The 20,784-nt window shown below is 40.3% G+C and overlaps 2 protein-coding genes and 1 long non-coding RNA gene across 3 annotated transcripts in view; 1 reads left to right on the top strand and 2 right to left on the bottom strand.

Moving 5' to 3' along the window:
• Bbof1 (basal body orientation factor 1) overlaps positions 1-20,784 on the bottom strand; it is a 30,232-nt gene that overhangs the window by 5,788 nt on the left and 3,660 nt on the right. Inside the window, exons 3-10 of the mRNA XM_021634137.2 lie at positions 19,825-19,890; positions 18,359-18,502; positions 10,229-10,309; positions 7,321-7,391; positions 5,533-5,677; positions 3,701-4,194; positions 2,383-2,484; positions 63-134 (exon numbers count right to left, since the gene is read on the bottom strand). Coding sequence (XP_021489812.2) covers positions 63-134; positions 2,383-2,484; positions 3,701-4,194; positions 5,533-5,677; positions 7,321-7,391; positions 10,229-10,309; positions 18,359-18,502; positions 19,825-19,890 — 1,175 coding nt within the window. The remainder of the gene's footprint in view (positions 1-62; positions 135-2,382; positions 2,485-3,700; positions 4,195-5,532; positions 5,678-7,320; positions 7,392-10,228; positions 10,310-18,358; positions 18,503-19,824; positions 19,891-20,784) is intronic.
• On the top strand, positions 4,045-10,558 carry LOC132655278 (uncharacterized). The gene is made up of 2 exons (XR_009593031.1): positions 4,045-4,150; positions 9,979-10,558. It is a non-coding gene; the product is annotated as an uncharacterized LOC132655278 (long non-coding RNA).
• Positions 13,795-15,288, bottom strand: LOC110546935 (E3 ubiquitin-protein ligase RNF113A). Its single transcript, XM_021634136.2, has one exon. It carries the CDS (start codon positions 15,025-15,027, stop codon positions 14,017-14,019), a length of 1,011 nt encoding a protein of 336 aa, XP_021489811.1. The 5' UTR covers positions 15,028-15,288; the 3' UTR covers positions 13,795-14,016.

Below are 20,784 nucleotides of genomic sequence, written 5' to 3'. Positions count from 1 at the left end.
ATATCCACAAAGGACATTTTTGATCAGGCTCTTATTTATAACTCTGAGAGAAGAAATCTTACCCAGTTTCTTTCATTTCTCCACTGTCAGAAATGTAGTCTGGAAGAGGAGGCTTAGAACTCTGTTTGTATTTCCTGTGGTAGATAAACAGCAATAAACAAATGAGGCAATATCTCCTTGAACCTTCCTACCCTTAAAATGCTGAGTCAAATTTCAGGTGGATATGGTTTCTATTTTCAGAATGAGTCATACTCATCAAATATGTTGTAAAATATAAGTATAATAAATATAAGTAAAAAATAAGTAATCAAATATAACTGCTTCAAGTTCAGACATACTGAATTCAAGTATTTCAAAGGGAGATCCAGGACAGTCAAGTCTATACAGAGAAACCCTGTCTTGAAAAGAACAAAAAAATCCAAAACACACACACACACACACACACAAAAAAAAAAGAAAGAAAGAAAGAAAGAAAAAGGAAAGAAAAAAGTCTTTATGGAGACAATAATAATGAAGGTACTCATGTATAACTATACGGACTTCCTCTATCTGCCCCAGCTCTGAAGGAGATTTATATTTACTTACAATAGCTTTAGGCCTTTTCCCACTAGTTCTTATAACCTATGTTTAATTTATGTTTTGCCATGTGGTTTCTTACCTCTTCTCAGGCCCATCTCCCTGTTTCTTCCTCTGCCTCTTATAGGCGAGTCATTTTGTGCCTCTTTCTTTTCCCACAGTTCCTATCTCTATCAGATAGGAACTCCCTTTCCTGCCTTTGCTATTAGTGGCTGTTCAGCTCTTTATTTTACCAAAAGGTGTTGGAAGGAGTGTTTACAAAATATGATGCAGCCAAAAGAATAACAATATAAAGTCCAGCCTGTACTCAACTTTCTACTGGTACAGAAATCAGCATTTACACAAAAACATCACTCCAACACTCATGAACAATTATTAATAGTGGAAGTCAAGGCTGAGCAAGAGAACTAATCAAAACACCCAGAAAAGTTACCTTCCCACAAAAGAATCTCATGGAACTAGGATGATAGATCAGTGGGTAAGAGTGCTTGCTGTGAAAGCAAGAAGACATAAGTTCAAACCTAGCATCTGGAGGAGAAAATGGACCGATCCTGGAAAATAAACTTAAAACAAGAACCACAAAGAATTTGTGTCAAGTGAAATTGCTTTTTGGTTGTCCTGAGATAGGGAGAGCTCCCTCCAGTTCAATGTGTGTAGCTGAGGATAACCCCTCCCACACACACACTCCAGATCCTCCACTTCCCTCTCTGGAGATAAGAGGAATTAGATAAAGGTGTGAAGGCCTAGATTAGAGGAATCTATCTTCATTGTGAAGGTCAAGAAAGTTTCTAACAAGGTAAAAGCTTGAGCTAATTTCAAAGGTTAACAGGAACAAAAAGGGTAGAAAGCTATAGAGGAAGACTCTTGATGCCTTTTGGCATCTGCACAGGTACCCACATACCTGTGCACACATAACACATATGCACATATAAGTCTCAGGACATAGAAAAGTTAACCAATGGAGACAGGCCCAGTATACTTTAGAAAGTATAGGGTTAATAAACAGAAAAAAAAATACAATTGATTCACTTTTCTGAATGAGTTTATAGAGATAAGAATATCACATGTTGACTCCCCAAGAAAGTCACATATACCAATCCTAACTTGACTTCAGGTGAGTGCTGATGAAAACAGCATAGGCCTATTTAAATGATGGAAACATTAAATACTCTAATAGTAAACATGAAAAAATTCTTAGGAAAACACTAACAGTGCCTAAGCGATAGCTAAGCCATTTATTTTATTGATTATACTCATCTGATTTAAGTCAATTACAAAATACTCTATTGTTGAACTCACAGTTGGACAACTGTGAATTCACAGTTCAACTGTGAACTTTTACCAAGTTCCTAATTATTATTTTACTTGGGAAGTAGGGGCAGATCAGGAGTTCAAGGCTAGCCTCTAGAAGTCAATATGAACTACATTAGACTCTGCTACAAAGTTAAAAAAAAAATCAAACAAAAAATTTCAGCCTAAAATAATTTGCTCATCTTTGCAAACCAACACAAGATCAACAGTTGTTAAGTTTGCCTGAAGGTGCCATACATTCAGCCAATCAGTGATCCTTAAGAAGCATTGCCTTAAACACTGGAGATTTATTTTTTTTCTTGTGTTTTCACATCTCCTTTTGCTTCCATATCCATTTGTTCATCTCCCAACCTTTCTCTGAGAGTTGCAACAACTGAGCAAGTAGCTAAGGCCTTTAATGTGTTTCCTTTAATTCTCAATAACAATGCAGTCATTGTTCCTATGTGACTTGTAGGTTTGACAACCTGACATTTCATTACAAAAATTGGAAATTACCTAGCAGCAAAACCATTCATTTTTGCAAAGAGCAATCTCAAGACTTTTTCCTTTTGCTCCCAGGTCAAATCTCCAATATCCACATTTTTTAGATTAGTTGGCCTGAAGAATTTCAAAGAAAAAAATGTCAAAAATATGATCAAAGTAAACTTATTTTCTTTAAAAAACACAAAGTATATAAATAGAAATTTCCTATTATTTCCAGACATTATGTAATGATTTCAAAGCTAACTACACATTACAAAACCATAAAATCTGAAAAAGATTATCAGTGTGCTAGCTGATCCAAAATGTTCTGTTGTCATAAGATGAGAAACACAAAAACATGGATAGTGATCTGAAAGGGCAGTCTATAATGGGCAGACGACTGAAAACAAAGGACTACAGACAAAACAAATACAACCTCCTATAGAAGTTAAACTGCCACAGGCGTTCCTCTTTTTCATGGTACAAGTAAATCTCTAGATGTTTTGTAAATGTTTTAATACAGTGATGTGGGAACACCAGTGAATGCCCTCCAACCCACAGAACATTTCCGTGTGGCAGTCATAAATTTTATTGATTTTAAAAAACTACAGTTAGTTATTGTTACCTATTAATTTTATCTCAGAATAGCAAAGGCGCATCATAAAATATCTGAGAAAGTATCCTTAAAAATGTTTAACCTGAATCTAATCAAGCCTTTTCAACAAATTTCCAATTTATAAGAACCACGATAAGGGCTGGAGAGATGGCTCAGTGGTTAAGAGTATTGGCTGCTCTTCCAGGGGTCCTGAGTTCAATTCCCAGCCACCACATGGTGGTTTACAACCATCTATAATGGGATCTAATGCTTTCTTCTGTCATGCAGGCATACATGCAAATAGAGTGTATACATGTAGAAATAAATCTTTTTAAAAAGTAGTTAAAAAAAGAATTAAGATAAAGTAAGAGACATTACAGTGATATCTCATGGGCCAAAATAATAGTCACCTAAACAAATTCCTGTCATGAGATAAATGGAAATGGCTACTAAATACATAGCAAGTCTTCACATTACACACTAGGCCAAGCACAGAGGCTATGAAGGTGAGTAAGGCCCTGTCCTCAAGGAACCTACTAAGAAATCTATGCAGCAATCTGAACTTGTTCTCTTTTAGAGGAAGGAGGACATGTTGGGACAGGCTCTCTCACAAATCTCTAGCATAGGCCAGGGACTGTGTCTGTCCTCTGCTAGGACTCCAGGCTTGAGCCACCACAACCTGCTGAGCTATTGCTTTTTTTAAAGGGTACAAAAGCAAGGACATATAAAGACAACACATTACAGCATTATTAGTACCATTTTTCAGCCTCCATGAGATCCTGAGTCACACTATTGGTACTGTGTTCTTTGCCAGCAAAGGTCCTGATTTTGGGGTATTCTGTTTTTCCCGAACCTGCTGCTCTCATTTTTAAATTGAAAGCAGCTTGTGCAATCTTCTTATAATGTTTCCTGTTGAACAGAATTTGTTGCTTCACTTGGTACAGAGCATCTAGAAAGAACTGTTCCACTTCTGTTCTCTCATCCAGTATGTTCTTAGCCAGCTTCTTCATTCGATTCATTTCCCTGTCCTTTATCTGAAGAAGTTGCTGCAGCTTGTCGATTTCTATCCGACCTGCTTCATTCTCTATCATTGACTTTTGCTGCAGTTTCAAAACTTCAGCCTCAAACTCTGTGGTCATAAAAGCCAGAGCATTCTCCAAGCTTATCACCTTCTTCTGAAGAGTTTGGATTTGTGATTTCTGCTGGGTGAGTTGCATAATCTTTTCCTTTATCAACAGCTCATTGATTTCCTTAAAAAGAGAGGGATTTTTAAAATTTTTTTTAAACATTCTGGAACTTAAAGTCTCTCAATAATTTATGTTACCTAAAGGGTTCTGAGCTTTACGTCAGACTAAAGCAATTATTTTGATATCTCCTTGAACAGAAAAAGTAACAAACATCCTTGGGTCTTTGACTAGGCTTGTGAAAGCAATTCACTGATTTTATTAATTAGGAAATTTTCAAATTTCCTCTATAATTCTTACAAGGTTACATATTTTATACTATTATAATAAAACTGTTCAAAAAACACTATCAAGTCTATAAAGGTCCCTTGCAATTCAGCAAGGTCAGGTAGGATAAGTGGATTTGTTTGTTTGTTTGTTTGTTTGTAGAGACATGGTTTCTCTGTGTAGCCCTGGCTGTCCTAAAACTCACTCTGTAGATCAGGCAGGCCTTGAACTCAAAGATCCACCTGCTCTGCTTCCTGAATGGTGGGATTAAGGCTTATGCCACCCCCACCCAGCTGAGCTATAAGCAGAAATAGGACAGCTGGGAAGGTTTATAAAGGAGTTATGTTTTTATTTTGTTTTTTCTTATCTTTTCTTCCTGCTGTTTGGAGTAACCCTTAGATCTCTTAACAGTCATACGGTGCCATATACAAACACCAAAGTAAAAAAAAAAAGTTTAAGTGAGGGTGCTGGAGAGATGGCTCAGCAGTTAAGAGCACTTGCTTTTCTTGCAGAGGAACTAGGTTTGGATCCCAGCACCCATATGATGGCTCACAACTGTCTGTAACGCTAGTTCCAGGGGTTCCAAAACCCTCTTTTGGCCTCCACAGGTACTGCATGCATATGGTGCACAGACATGCATACAGGCAAAATACCCCCACAGGCAAAATAAAAATTGAAACCTTTTTTAAGATGTTAAGGATATAAGCTATATGTTAGAGTCCTGATCTGGATTGCGCTCCTTCAAGTGTCCTTTAGGTAAAAGACTAAACCTTTATGTGCTGATAGCACTAATGTCAAGTCTGTTTCAGCCAAACCAATTCCTAGATGATTTAGGGTCCAACAAAATCAAAGCAAAATGAGTATTCTGAGGTATGAGGATCAGAGTCATGTTTATATTTCTGATATATGTGTAAAGTCATGCCTAATGTGTCTTTAAAGTCATTTGGTAATTATTTCAGATAAGGCAATTATCAAGATAAAGAGAAACATTGTCCTTATTATTATGCTCAATTCTTGGTATTTACCAACACAATCCTAAAAAAGAAAGAGAGAAGGAAAAGAAAAGGAGAGAGAGGAAGGAAGGAAGGAAGGAAGGAAGGAAGGAAGGAAGGAAAAAATCTAAATAAGAGTGGGAACCTTTTGTTGTAAAAGGCAGGAATGACTTTCTTGTAACTTCTTGGAGCTTTTCTGCTGAGCTTCAGCTTCCTTCAAGTGGTATGTAAGCGCCTTGTGAAGATAAACATTCTCTTTAAAAACATTTCTTCCAGCAGAATTCAACTGCCTGAAAGATATATGTATATATATGTGTATATATATATATATATATATATATATATATATATATTTTAAGTTTCTTGTGGCAGGCAGGGGTTTGTGGGGGGGGGTTGGGTAAGGAAGTTGGGGGTGGATTTTCGAGTAGGGTCACTCTAGACCTGACCTCAAAATCACAGACATGCACCTCCTTCTGCCTCTGGAGTGCTGGAGTCAAGAGCAGGCATCACCACACCTGGCTCATCCCTAAGTTTTAAATACTAAGAAGAGCAATGACAGCTTTACCCTCACACATTATCCATGAGAGAGTACTTGTTTAGCATGTGCAAGTCCCTGGGTTTAACCCCTAGCACCAGAGTTGGGGGAGGGCCGAACATGAGACACACATAACACTACCACTATTTAACTTATGAGTAACTATTCAATGGGTAGATGGAGGCCTTGTGACTTAGTTCTTCATCAGTAAAATGAAAAACTATGTGTTAGCTGCCCATGATTGTGTGAGTTGGTTGCTAATTTAAGCTATTTTTTAAGCTATATAGCAAGACCCTTTTTCTTTAAAAAAAAAAAAAAAATCTAGGAACAGTGGCACACCTTTAATCCTAACTATTCAGGAACCTGAGGCAGAAGGATCACAAGTTCAGGGCCTGCTTGAACTTCATAGCATGTACAAGGCTAGCCTTGGCAATTAGTGAGACTGTTTCAAAAAGTAAAAAGAGGCCGGGGATATAGCTCAGTGATGGAGTAGATGTGCATGTCTGGGTTTTCAATCTCGAGCACCTTGAACACAGTAAAGTGGCACCAGTTTTCCATGTCCTCTTCCATTCATTTCCCTATGACTAGACCTAGAGAACTCTAAGGTGACAGAGGTACAAGCAGCCCAAGTTTCTGAGTCATCATCTGAGGAAAGCTGACGGACCCACATTAGATCGTTACATTAACAAGATATAAAACCATTGAGACCTGGGGTTCATGTGTTAACATAAACACACTTTAGTGTTACATAAATATATCTTCCAACAATCCTGCAAAGTTGCTATTATGGACCTATTTTAGATTTGTTTGTAACAGGGTCTCACTATATAGTCTAGGTTGGCCTAGAACTGGTAGACCTCCTCCCTCAGCCTCCTAAGCACTGGAATTATTGTAAGTGTCTACCACCATGCCTAGATGGCCCAATTTTTTTCATGACATTTATTTCAAGGAAATTAAGAATTCTAACAGGGCCAATGAGATGGCTCAGTGGATAAAGGCACTTGCCACCAAGCTTACTGACCTGGAACCCACAGGGTGGAACAGAGAACTGACTTCCTGCAAATCAGCTGACTTCCACACTCAACTTGTAGCACTAGTGTACCCTCAAGTACACATACTTATGTAAATATAATAATTAAAAAATAAATTTTCTAGTGGTTAATCAGCATGCGTGTATGTAGCCAGGACCTAACTTCAAAGTGTAGACCCTTCAAAGAGTATGATATTGCTACTCTATCACATTGTTACAGAGAGGGTGGAGGGTAGAGAGGAGGGGACACAAAGAGAATAGGGGCAGTCAAAAATTAAAGAAAGCTTGCCAAGAGACAGAGGAAGACAAGCTAAAAATAGAAGACAGCAAGGAAGCTCGACTATGTGACAAAGGCAACAATCTCTTACACCACAGCTTCATGGTGAGCTCTCTCTGCCAAGATTACTATCCTCTTCTCAGCCTCTTGTTCCAAGCGGTGCTAAAAATAAAATATGAGATGTTTAAATACAAAACTGCTTCTAACAAATATTTCATATCACAAAGTAATTACTTCAGCATTAAACAGAATACTTGGTTTGGGGGCTGGAGAGATGCCTCAGTGATTAAGAATTCTTACTGCTTTTATACTGGACTGGGTTCAGTTCCCCGCACCCACATGGTGGCTCACAACCATCTATAACTTTAGTTCCAGGGGGTCTGACACCCTTTCTGACATCCGTAGGTTCCTTCATGCACAGGGTGCACACACACATACACATAAAATTAAATAATACTTCTGTTCATGTGACCTATATTAATTCTTAAGTACTGGTGAGGAAAGAGCCAGTAAAAAGAACAGTATGGGGCTGGAAGGAAGGGTCAGTGGTTAAGAGCATTACCTGCTCTTCCAGAGGACTGAGGTTCAATTCCCAGGACCCAACATGGAAGGTCACAACTGTCTGTAACTCCAGTTCCAGGGGATCAACTGAAAAACTGCCACCATCAGACTGACCTGTGCTCATGTCTTTGGAGCATTTTCTTGATTGCTAATTCATGTAGAAGTGCTGAGCTCCCTATGGGCCTGGGCTGAACGAGAAAGGTAGAACATGAGCCTGAAAGCAAGCCAGTAAGCAGTAGTCTTCCATGGTTTCTGCCTCAGTTTCTGCCTCCAGGTTCTTGCCCTCCTTTCTCTCAATGTTGGATTGTGACCTGGGAGTTGTAGGCTGAAATAAACCCTTTCTTCTCCAAGTTGTTTTTGATCATGATGATTAACACAGCAACAGAAAAGTAAGCCAGAACAATGGCACGAACATAAAGTAAGAAAAGACACATCTATCTTAGAAACTGGAGGATAGTTTTTGCTAAATGAAACATGATGAAAGTCACAAATTTTAGAATTGGGGAATGTGCAGGGCAAGATGTCATACACCTATAGTAACTAGCACTCAGGAAACATAGGCAGGAGGAATTTCTATGAGTTCAAGGCCAGCCTGATTTACACTTTGAGTCCAGGTGAGTCAAGACTGCATAGTGAGACCCCATCTCAAAAAAATCAAAACTTATTAAAAAAAAAAAAAAAAGGGAAATGTTTTAGGCCTTCACAAGATGACAGTTCCTCTTAAGGATTTTTCAAGACTCTTGAATAGAAACAGCCTAAGTACCTACCCACTAACTGATGAATGTGGAATTTATACATAATGAAGTGCTGTAGTCATAAAAAGGAACAAAATCCTGTGTATTATGACAACTTGATTACAACTGGAGATCAGCCAGATGGTAGTAGCGCATGCCTTTAATCCTAGAGCTCGGTAGGCAGAGACAGGTAGGTCTCTGTGAATTATAGGCCAGCCTGGTCTACAGAGGAGTTCCAGGACAGTCAGGGCTGTTAACACAGAAAACCGTGTCTCAAAGAACAACAAACAAACAAACAAAAAACTAGAGATCATTGTGCTAAGTGAAATAAGCAAGACACAGAGAGACAAGTACTACATGATTTCCCTCAGAAAAACACATTGAAAAGGTTTATCTCTGGCAGGAAGTATAACTCAGTGGTAGAATGCTTCCCTCCCACGTATAATATCCTATGTTCAATCCACGGCATCACAAAAGGAAGACAGATAATCTCAGGGAAGTTGAGATTGGAATGGTAGTTATGGAGGCCAGGGAAAGTGAAGCTGTATCTTAGGGTTTCTATTGCTGTGATGAAGCACCATGACCAAAAAAAAAAGAGGGGGGGAGGTTTGTTTACACTTCTATATCACAGTCCATCATTGAGGAAAGTCAGGGCAGGAACCTGGAGGCAAGTGCTAATGCAGAGGTCATGGAGGAATGCTGCTTACTGGCTTGCTCACTGTGGCTCCCTCAACCTTTCTTGTAGCACTTGGGAGCACAAGCCCAGGGATGGTGCCGTTCACAATGGGGTGGACCTTCTTATGGAGACATTTTCTCAGTTGAAGTTCCTTCATCTCAGATTACTCTAGTTTGTGTCAAGTTGACATAGAACTAGCCAGCCGAGAGGGAACAGAATGGAGAAATGTGGGTTTGGGTGCTAAGCTATAGCTGCCTACAAGCACCAGTTTCTGATGCGCTATTGCACAAGCAGCTTGACTATTGATAACAATGTGCAGTATGTTTTAAAAAGCTAGAAGAAAATACTTTGGGAGTTCCATCATGAATGGTACGTGTATGAGACAGATAGCCGAAATAATGGGGTGTGATATGCACACCTGTAACTCCACCACTTGGGAGGTGGAGGTGGAGGAATCAAGAGTTCAATACAGAGTGCCACTAAATGGGGAGCTTAAGGCCAGCCTGGGCTACACGAGACCTTACCTCAAAAACAAAACAAAAAGTTGAAAAGATATATTTAACCTAACTTACAGACCAAATAAATACATTGAGACACTGCATGATATACTATTAGCATGTACAAATTTTACTTCTTGTGTATCAGTTGAAAATTAAAGAGGAAATCTCTAAGTGGAAAAGAAAAGAGGATTAGATACTGGAATTTATAGAAAATACTTGTTTTCCTTCATTTCTATTCTACTTTGTTTGTTTGTTTGTTTGTTTGTTTGTTTTTGAAGCAGGCCTTACGATAGAGCCCAGGCTGGCATGGAACTTGACAGGAAACTCGAGAGCTGGCTTTGAACTCAAGATCTTCCCGCCTCTGCCTCTTGAAGCGCTACAAGTATGGGTGCATACAACGCACGTACTCCCTGGTTCGTGACAACATTCTCTAGCAAGGCGCGGAGAGGAGTGCCGCGATACTTGGAACGCACATGGACGTACTTCTGTTCTAGTGTGCAAGGCACTTCTTAGCACTCGTAGTCATACCTTCTCTTCAAAAAATCTGGTTTCTAGTCTTCTAAGTGTCTCCTGATGTTTTTTCTCTGAGTGCAGTAAATTTTCTTTAAGCTAAAAAAAAAATAATAAGAAAAGGAAAGACTGAATGAGACATCTTCATAGAAAATTTTGAAGACACGTTGTCTATCATATAATCTTGAACAATACACAAAAATCAGTGTCATCACCTCTCGAGCACATTTTTCTTAACTGTCTATAGATCAATTAGATTGGTACTGAGTTTCTAAGGGCTCTTCATGACTTTCTCTTAAGAGTTATGAAATATGGAATGACAAAAACAATAAAATTATTTTTAAATTTTATTGTTTATTACAATTTATTCACTTTGTATCCTGGCTGTGGCCCCCTCCCTCCTCTCCTCCTAAACCTTCTCTCCCTCCCTTTTCTCCTTCTATGCCCCTCCCCTAGTCTACTGATAGAGGAGGGCTTCCTCCCCTTCTATTTGACCCTAGCCTATCAGGTCTCATCAGGACTGGCTACATTGTCTTCCTCTGTGGCCTGGAAAGGCTGTACCCTGGAGGGGGAGGTGATCAGAGAGCCTGCCACTGTGTTCATACTGGAGAGACAGCCCCTGCTCCCCTTACTAGGGACCCCACTTGGAGACTGAGTCTATGGGCCACATATAAGCAGGGGTTTTAGGTCCTCTCCATGCATGGTCCTTGCTTGGGGTATCAGTCTCTGTGGCACCCCCAGGGCCCAGGGGGGTTTTGGCTCTTGGTCTCATTTTGGAGCTCCTGTCCCCTCCAGGTCCTTCTATAACGATAAAATTCTTGAATTGGAAAGAATTTTAGGGACCAGACTACACAGTCTGCCAAATATAAAAAAGAAATAGTGGATTGAGGAGATGGCTCAGCAGTTACAGCACTTCCAAGCAAGAGAAGGCAGCTCAGATCTGTAGAATTCATGTAAATGACAGGCGGATGTGGCACCACCTATAATTGCAGCTTTGGAAGGTGGAAGGCAAGGATTCCTCAAAGAAGCTAGCTAGGGAGACTAACCTCATCAAGGAACTCTGAGGTTGACTGAGAGACTCTGCCTCAAAGAATAAGGTGAAACAGTGATTGAGAAGGAGTCCCATTACTTAGGCCTCAACATGTGTATGTGCATGCACACACCCATACACATTAACATACATACACACATGCACATGAAAAAGAAAAAAGAATAATCTCAGAGGGTGTGGTAATTTAACAGTTAATCTTCCTGTCAGTTTGATTAAGAATCACCATGGAGAGCTGGAGGGATGGCTCAGTGATTAAGAGAACTGTCTGCTCTTCAAAAAAGACCAGAGCTCAATTCCCAGCACCCACATATTGGTCCAAAACTGTCTGTAACTCCAGTTCCCAGGGACCTGACACCCTCACACTGACATACATGCAGGCAGACACCAATGCATATAAGTAAGTAAATATTTTTAAAAAAGAACCAAGGAGCAAGGTGGTTGGTGGCACATGCCTTTAATCCCAGCATGAAGGCAGGGGCAGGCCAATGGATCTCTGTGAGTTTGAGGCCAGCCTAGTAAACAGAACAAGTTCCAGGATAGCCAAGGCTCTTACACAAAGAAACACTGCCTCAGAAAAAATAAATAAATAAGTAAGTAAGTAAATAAATAAATGGAGTAGCCACCCCTTTTCTGAGGAAAAGGGGAAGGGGCTGGGAAAAAGGAGGGAGTGGATCAGGATATAAAGTAAATAAACAACTTATTCTATTAAGAAAAAAAAAGAAAAGAAAACTAAAGCAAGCACTGGAAAGACAGCTTAGCAGTTAAGGACACTTCTCTCATAAAGGACCAAGGTTGGGTTCCCAGCACCTACTTGGTGGCTCACAACCATCCTTAACTCTAGTTCCAAGGATCTAACATTCTTCTGACGCCTAAGGGCACCAGGCATGCACATAGTATAAAGACATATATCTAGGCAAAACACTCATGCACAGAAAATAATTTTTTTTAATTTTTTTAAAAAGCAAAAATTCCCCCAAAACATGAAACCAATCTTCCGCATGTGCCTATGAAGGTATTTTTAGAAAAGCTCATGGACTGGCAAGACTCCGACTGAGTGGTTAAGAGTGGATAATGTTCTTCCAGAGGTTTGGTTCCAAGTACCCATGTTTAGTGGCTTAAAACTGCCTGTAATACCAGCTCCAAGCAATCTCATATCCTCTTCTGGCCTCCAAACACAGATATACTTAATAAAATTATACATATAATCTTTTAAAAATAGAAAGGTTTAGCTGAAAAGGGAAGAGCCAGCCTGAATGTGGGCAACAGCATTCAATAGTTTGGGGTCCAGGACTGAGTATGAGGAGAAAGCAGAGTACTGTCATTTATCATTCTTTACTTCCTAATTGTGGGTGTGGCCAGCTGTTTTACATCCCCATCATGATTGGCTGCACTCAAAACTGTGAGCCAAAATTTCCCTTAAGTTGCATTAGTCTCAGGTATTTTGTCGCAGTGAGAAATGTAAGGTAAGATGTAGACATTTCAAAACAAGTGTTTAGCATAATATCCTCATCTATTGACAACTTCCTGTATTATAATCTGTTATAATATACTAAATCCCATTTATTCTTTCAGATGTTTTTACTGTTCCACATTTAATTTTTGAAATGGCTTATTTTGTCACACTCTCAAAATTAACATCAACATACCAGTTCATGTGTGGTTCAAATATTCCCGACCCTAGTGTCTGGAGATTAGATCTTTGATCCATCATTAGACAGCCCCCCCATCTATGTATCAATAAATCTTTCAAAAGATGATTAGTGGGGTCAACAAAATGGCTCAATGGGTAAAGGTACCCAGGACTCTCTCAGTGGAAGAAAAAATTGACTCTAACTTGTATTCTGACTTCACACACACACACACACACACACTCAACTAAATAAAAGTTAAGGTGATATAGTGGTTAAGCATTGTGACTCACACTTGTAATCCCAGCAATTGGAAGCCTGAGGCAAAAGAATCCCACATTTGAGACCTGGCTAGAATACCTGAGTTGCAAGTCAGTTTGAGACACAGAAAGACTATCTTAAAAACCCAAACAAGGAGCAGGTGAGGCTCAGGAGGTAAAGGGATAAAGGTGTCTGTCACACAAGCCTGGCAACTTAAGTTTGAGTTTTGTAATTAAAAGCAGATGGAGATAACTGCAGAGTTGTCATCTGACTGACCTCCCTCACACGGACATCACACACACAACACACACACACTAATCTGCCTTCCATTCTTTTTTCCTTTAAGATACCTGACTTGAATTCCTTTTCATAAGCTAAGTGTATTTAGACTCAAGCTGCACAACAAATTCTATACAAATAATCTGTTAGCTAATGTATACATCACAATTTTAAGTATATGGAGCCCTCATATCTGCCTCTACTTCTACAGATTCCACACAACTGCCCCCTTCCAGTAAGGCAGTAACTCTGTCCTTGAATTTTAAGTATTCCACAACAGCCCTCTTTTAAAGGTCTGAAATCTACTTCTCCAATAGGTGGCAATATTGTTCTTTAAGAGAGAAAATCACATCAGGGCACTGAAGTATACTTAGTTCTTAATTTATTTGGACTCAGAATGTATAGCTATACACAGGATGGGCAGGCAATCTGAGAGTTCCATACGTTAACTGTATTGATCCCATCTGCAGCATTGTCATATAAAACAAAATTTAGATATTCTTCCTAGAAAACTTAACATCCCTTCAATTATGGTTGCATTGGTGACCAAAACAAAAAGTACTTTGAGACTTGACAATTATGGACAATCAGACCCCATCAGGGTCTTCTGGGGTGTTGGAAGAACCACCCTCTGCTGTTCGATACTTCTCCAGTTTAGCAATCAGTTCTTTCGCAGGGTTGAAAACCCCATGGGTCTGCTGCTCACAAACATAGCAACGTGGAGTGGTACGGAAATGCTGCAGTGCACAGGTCTCACAGAAATAATGTTTACACTTGGTGACAACCGGATTTTGGAAGGTTTGGCGACAGATGAAACACTTGAAAGGTATTTCTTCATCATCACTTTCTACTTCGTAGTTTTCGTCGTCATACACACCGTAACGGCCTTCATCAAGCTCACGTTCTATCTGCCAGCCGTGCTTGTAATCCGAACGGTCATGGAGGAATTTGCAGCTGTCTCCAAAGCCACAGAAGCCAGTTTCCTTGTAGTCTTTACAAATGTCCGGCTGGTAATCCCAGCGCACGGTGGCACGTAAATGTTCGGGGGCTCGGATGGGGCCCTTCCTCACCATGCCAGAGGAGGCATTGCCCATGGACGTATCCTTGGGCTTCATGTATTTCTGGTAATTATTGATTCCACGATAGATTTTGTCATCCTCCTTGCCTCTCAGCTCCTCCTGGATCTTCTGGCTTCGCTCAAAGATGGCCTGTGCGTCTCTCTCCTTCTCTGTGTCCAGCTCGTAGACTGCCGTTGCCCCCATATCCTCCGGCCCCACCGGTTTCGCGGAGCGCGTGGACTTGTAAACCACGCCCAAACTCTCATTCTCCGTCTTCTCCTCCTCTTCGCCGCTCACATCGTAGTAGGCCGCCTTCTGTTTGCCGCTGCCGCTCGTCTTCTGGATCATTGGGTTGTGGGTGGCCCGCTTCTTCTCCGGCCGCACAACCGTGCAGCCTTCGTCGCTGCTGCTTCCGCTTTCCCCCGAGCCGGGGTCGCACGCCGGGCGCTTCCGGCGGCCAGCATTCCCTTTCCGCCCGGGCTTTTTGAAGAAGGTGCACACCTGGCCCGCCGACTTTCCCTGAGAAATTTCTTCTGCCATCTTCGACTCTGGACCGAAACGGCTGGCGGCTGCTGCGGCCGGAAGGGTGGCGCGGGCTGCTACGTCACGGCTGAGCCTCGGGGTGTTCGCCGCTGGGGCGCATGCGCTACCCAACGCGCATGCGCTAGCCAGCCCGTGACGGTTTAATAGCGTGATACCTTGTAGGACTTCAGTGAACAAGTGCTTTGTGGTTCTTGTATTACAAGGAAACAAAATTCTACTCTCAAAGAATTTACAATCTAGTAGGAAAGAGCAAGTAAATCAAGATGTGTTCTGTACCATATCCCACGGAAAGGTACAAGGAATCGTTAAGCACAGCTCTGGGGGAAGGCCTCAAGGAGAAAGTGCGTTTAAGGTAAACCTTTGAAAGCTGGGCTAAATTTTAACAGGTAGATATCTATCAGATATTTATTGATAATAAAGGAAATATTCTGAACAAAGCAAGAAACACAAGGGAGTGGCAGTGTAGCTCAGTGGTAGCTCGCTTGTCAAGCATACCCAAGGGTCTGGGTTCAAGCACCAACACGGAAAATGAAGACTTCAAAGTTATTTGAATAACTTTGGGCAAATTAAAGAGATAAAAGATTGTTGGGGGATTTAGCTTAGTGGTAGAGTGCTTGGCCCTTGGTTCGGTCCTCAGCCCTGGGAAAAATAAATAAAAAAATAAATAACTGACTGTATAAAGTGTAGTGTCATATAACATTAAAATTGATATGTGTACAGTCTTAACTTATACAGTAAGCTGTCTAAATAATATACTGTTTACAACTGAGAAATATTATAGAAGATTCTTGAGGGAAGTAATCAGAACATGATCAGTGCTGATATTTTAAAGATCCCTAAGGGGATGGCAAGGCATTCCTGTAATCCCAGCACTTGGGAGTTAGAGGCAAGAGGATCAGGATCTCAGAGTTAGTCTGGGCTACATGAGATCCTCCTCAAAATAAAATTCAGATGGGGCTTGGAGAGATGATTCTGCAGTTAAAAGCATGTATTGCTCTTGCAGAAAGCCGGAGTTCCGTCTCCTGTATCCACATCAGTTGGCTAACTTTACTGCCTATAACTCCAGCTTCAGAGGGTCCAACAGCTATTCTGGCCTCTGCCAGTGCATGCATACATAAATACCCACGCCCAACATCCATACACATAACTGAAAATCTTTAAAAAAAAAAAAAAAGAATAAAAACAAAGTAAAGCTGGGGAGGCGTATGCCTGTAATCCCAGCACTTAAGAGACTGAGGCAGAGGTGTTGTTTCAAGTATGACGCAAGCCTAGGTACACAGAAAGTTCCTGACCAGCCATTATATAATAGGAGGGGGTCTAAAGCAACCAAGGTACACAGCTGCAGCTGTGCTATAAGGGTGTGCAATTTTAGAGGATGCTTTTCAATTCTTTGACACTATCTTCAAAGGATGGAACCTAATTTCCTTTCCTAGAATGTGGACCAAATTTATGTAGACTTACCTCCAAGTAAGACTGTGTTGCTATGCCACTTGCAAGGAGAGGTCATAAAAAAAGCTACTGGGGATAGGTAGTAGAGTGATTTCACAGCATGCACGAAGCCCTGGGGGAAATCTCTCACACACAGCTTCTGCACAGCTCTTGATCTCTTGAATTATTTATTCACTCTCCACGTCATCCACTGACATATAACAAGGACATTCAAGCACCTTATTAAGGGCCCCGGTGAATGATGCTGAGGCCTACCACCAATCACACGTGCACAACCACGTGACATTCTTAAGCTTTCTAATCAAGCATTCAGGTGACTCCATCCCTAGCTATACTGTGGAAATCAGCAAAAAGTGAGGAAAGAACTTCCCAGAAACTTCAGTGTTCCTTACCCCATTCATCCCTACCCATACAGCCTTCTAATTTTTCCTAAAATTGTCTCTCATCATCTTAAACATATTTACCTGTCGAACTCTGCTATCTTCCCACTGATAATTGGTGGTTTATTTCAATTCAAATAAAAAATTTAACTGCTGACTAACTTGGGAAGGTGTATTGACTGAGTTTTGCCAAGTTTACAAAGAAATCAATGCCTAGAAAAAGAACATTGTCATGCAGATGAACTGGCTCAGCCAGTGTTTGCCACCAAGCCTGACCACCTGAGTTTGATCGCTGGAACATGGTAGACAGAAAGAACTGACTCTACAAGATGTCCTCCTCTGACCTACACAAGGATACATGCCACACACACAGAAAAAATAGATATATAGATAAACACAAAAAAGAAAAAGAGCCAGGTGTGCTATCCCATGCCTTTAATCCCAGCACTCAGGAGGCTGAGGCGGGCCGATCTCTGAATTCAAGACCAGGTCTGTTAACATAGAGAAACCCTGTCTCGAAAAACAAAAACACCAGGTACTGTGGTGCACACTTATAATCCTAGTACTCTGGGAGGCAGAGGCAGGCAGATCACTGTGAGTTCAAGACCAGCCTGGTCTACAAATCGAATCCAGGGGGAGAAAGAAAGAGACAGAGAGAAAGAGACACACACACAGAGAGACAGAACAGAGAAAGAGAGAGAGATTTTACTTTCTCCTCTCTAAAATGCCTTAATGTCTCACAGGAATAAATGTGAAGACTCTTTTGCAAGGGTAAAATTATTTTGGGAGGGGGTTGTTTGTTTGTTTTCCAAGACAGGGTTTCTCTGTATAGCCTTGGCTATCCTGGACTCACTTTGTAGACCAGGCTGGCCTCAAACTCACAGTGATCCGACTGCCTCTGTCTCCCAGAGTACTAAAATCACAGGCTTTCGCCACCTCACCCAGGATTAAATTGTTAATCCAATTTCCTTCAGAGACAGACTAGAGAGATGATTCAGTGGTTAAGAGCACTTATTACTTTGTTTTAAAAGAGATTTTTATTTATTTATTATGTATACAGTGTTTTGCTTATTACTCGTATACCTGCACACCAGAAGAGAGCATCAGATCTCACCATAGATGGTTGTGAACCACCATGTGGTCGCTGGGAATTGAACTCAGCACCTTTGGTATAGAACAGCCAGTCCTCTTAACCTCTGAGCTATATCTCCAGCCCAGAGCACTGATTACTTTTACAAAGGACTCACGTTTAATTCCCAGCACCCATGTGGAGGCTTATAACCTTTAGTTAAATCTAGTTGCAAGGGCTCCAGTATCCCTTCTGGTCTCCTCCAGTACCAAGAATGCATGCAGTATACTTAACATATTTGTAGGCAAAACATAAATCTTTTTTAAAAAATACAAGAATAAGAAACTTACATCTTCTAATTCTTTTTCCACCTGGATCTTTCTCTTCTGGAATAAATCTTTTTTAAAAAATACAAGAATAAGAAACTTACATCTTCTAATTCTTTTTCCACCTGGATCTTTCTCTTCTGGAATTGTTTTATTGTCTTTAGCTCTGTCTGAATTATGCCAATTTCTTTGGATTTTTGATTAAACCGACCCTCCAACTCACTTAATTGCACAGAATACATTTCTTCCTGTATTCAAAAAAGAAATGAGTTAGGAAAAACATACATCTGTGTTCCATACAGCCATGCCTTATTTGTGGCCAGAGCCATTTGTATATCTACTTGAAAGAACTGTCCATCTTTATTTTGCATGAAGCTATAATTTTTACATAAAATTTTAATTTCAGTAAAATGATGCCAATAGCCTTAAATAATAAACAGGATTTTTTTTTTTTTTTTTTTTTTTTTGTCTATGAAGCTCAGTGAATGAAGTGTGTAGTTAGTATGTGAAACCCTGGGTTCAGTCCCTAGCAACAATAAACCCAAACCAGATACCTCCAAAACTCAAAGCTTTTGTATTTAGTCTCCCTTGAACTTCCTCAGCTTCCCACCACCCTGCCCTTGAACTCACTCTGTAGCCTAAGCTGGCCTTGAACTCTTAGCAAAGCCTCAGCTCTGGAATGCTAGAATTTCAGGAATGAGCCACCACACCTAGTTTTCACTTAGTTTTTAAAATGTAGTGTTGAATTAGTGAAGCAACTTGCTTGAAGTCCAAGCAATCCTCAACACCACAGGGAAGAAAGATTTTTTCAGTTTTGACTAAAGATCTTTATCATTATGTATATAGGAAGAAAATGATCCCTCCTCCAAAAATTTCACATTATCTTGAACTCTTTCTAGTAATCTACGGGGGATGGCATTAGTATTCTGAGATTGTTAGAAAACCTTAAGTAATGGGGTATCATACTGATGTCATTTAGAACCAACACTCTTGGTAAGGGATTAAGGTATATCATAGATCAAAAAAAAAAAAATCCTGATTTGAGTCTGGGTGTGTAACATAAGTATAACAGCTGCCAACATGCAGAAGCCCTTGCTCAGGTTTGCTCTTTAGCACACAGCCCAGTCCTATATTCCTGCATCTGAACTGCAAGTATTGATGGATTTTGGAACTGAGTACCTTTTGGAGGGTTGAGGGAGTCAAGATCTTGCTGTGCTGCCCAGAATACTGGCCTTGAGAACACCCAAATTTCTATGTTCAGGGAGGACTCCCACTTTACCCTTTGAAGTTGCTGGTGTGTGTCACATGCCTCCATAATAATGCTACTTTTGAACATTTGTACAGACAAGTGCATGGGATTTTAATTTGTTTCTTTCTGGCTTTGCTTTGTTTTTGTTAAGGATCTGGGGACCAATCCCAGGGCCTGTGGTTACTAGGCAAACAGACATTTTACCACTGAGCCATGTATCAGGACCCCCTTTCTACTTACCTCCATTTGACCTCAAATGACCAAACTCACTAGAAATCTGATTCTCTAATAAGGAAATTCTTAGTCTATGTAGATACTCACCAATTTTTCCTTCTCTTCTTTGGCTTTTTCCTTTGTTTCAGCCAATTGCTGTTTCAGTTTTTCTATCTGTAGAAGATAAAATGTGAGGGTAAGGAAGATGCAGAAATTGCTCTATGTTGTATTTCTATCCATATCCTTTTGTTTCATATAATACTGAAGCCAGTGAGCCATAAAAGACAGTGAATTAGGAGAAGGAGGGGACACAGATTTCCTCATTGTGCTGTCATCACAATTATGTGGATAACATTTTGTTGTAAAAAAAAAAAAACACAACATTGGGTCAGAAAAATGACTCAGTGGTTCAGTGTTTACTGCTCTTGCAGAAGACCCAGGTTCAATTCCTACCTATATGGCAGCTCACACTGCTTATAACTCCAATTCAGGGATCTGATGTGTACTAACACCTGCATAGGCTCCTACGTGCATGTAATGCACATATATATACTCAGGCACATACACACACACACATAAAACCCAGAACATTAAATTTACTCTGTTAACCATTTTTAAGTGTACAGGTTTGTGGTGCTAAGTACGTTGCTTATGCTGTTACATAAAAGATCTCGAGATTTTTCATTTTGCAGTTCTCCCTTTTCTCTCTGCCTCTGGCAATCACTTTCTGCTTTGTTTCTGTGGGTTTGACTTGAATCATACTGCATTTGATCTTTTGTGACTAGCTTTTATCATTTAACATAATATCCTGGAGGTTTACTATATTGCAGCCTGTTTTATTTTATTTTTTTAAAAGATTTATTTTATTTATTATTTATAGAGTATTCTGCCCACAAGTATGCTTGCAGGCCAGAAGAGGGCACCAGATCTCATTATAAATGGTTGTGAGCCACCATGTGGTTGCTGGGAATTGAACTCAGGACCTCTGAAAGAACAGTCAGTCAGTGCTCTTAACCTCTGAGCCATCTCTCCAGCCCGTTATATGTTTTTGTTTGTTCGTTTGTTTTT

The sequence above is a fragment of the Meriones unguiculatus genome, chromosome 7 (genome assembly GCF_030254825.1).
Source record: "Meriones unguiculatus strain TT.TT164.6M chromosome 7, Bangor_MerUng_6.1, whole genome shotgun sequence".
Classification (NCBI taxonomy): Eukaryota; Metazoa; Chordata; class Mammalia; order Rodentia; family Muridae; genus Meriones; species Meriones unguiculatus.
This window is presented reverse-complemented; position numbering and strand designations above follow the sequence as displayed.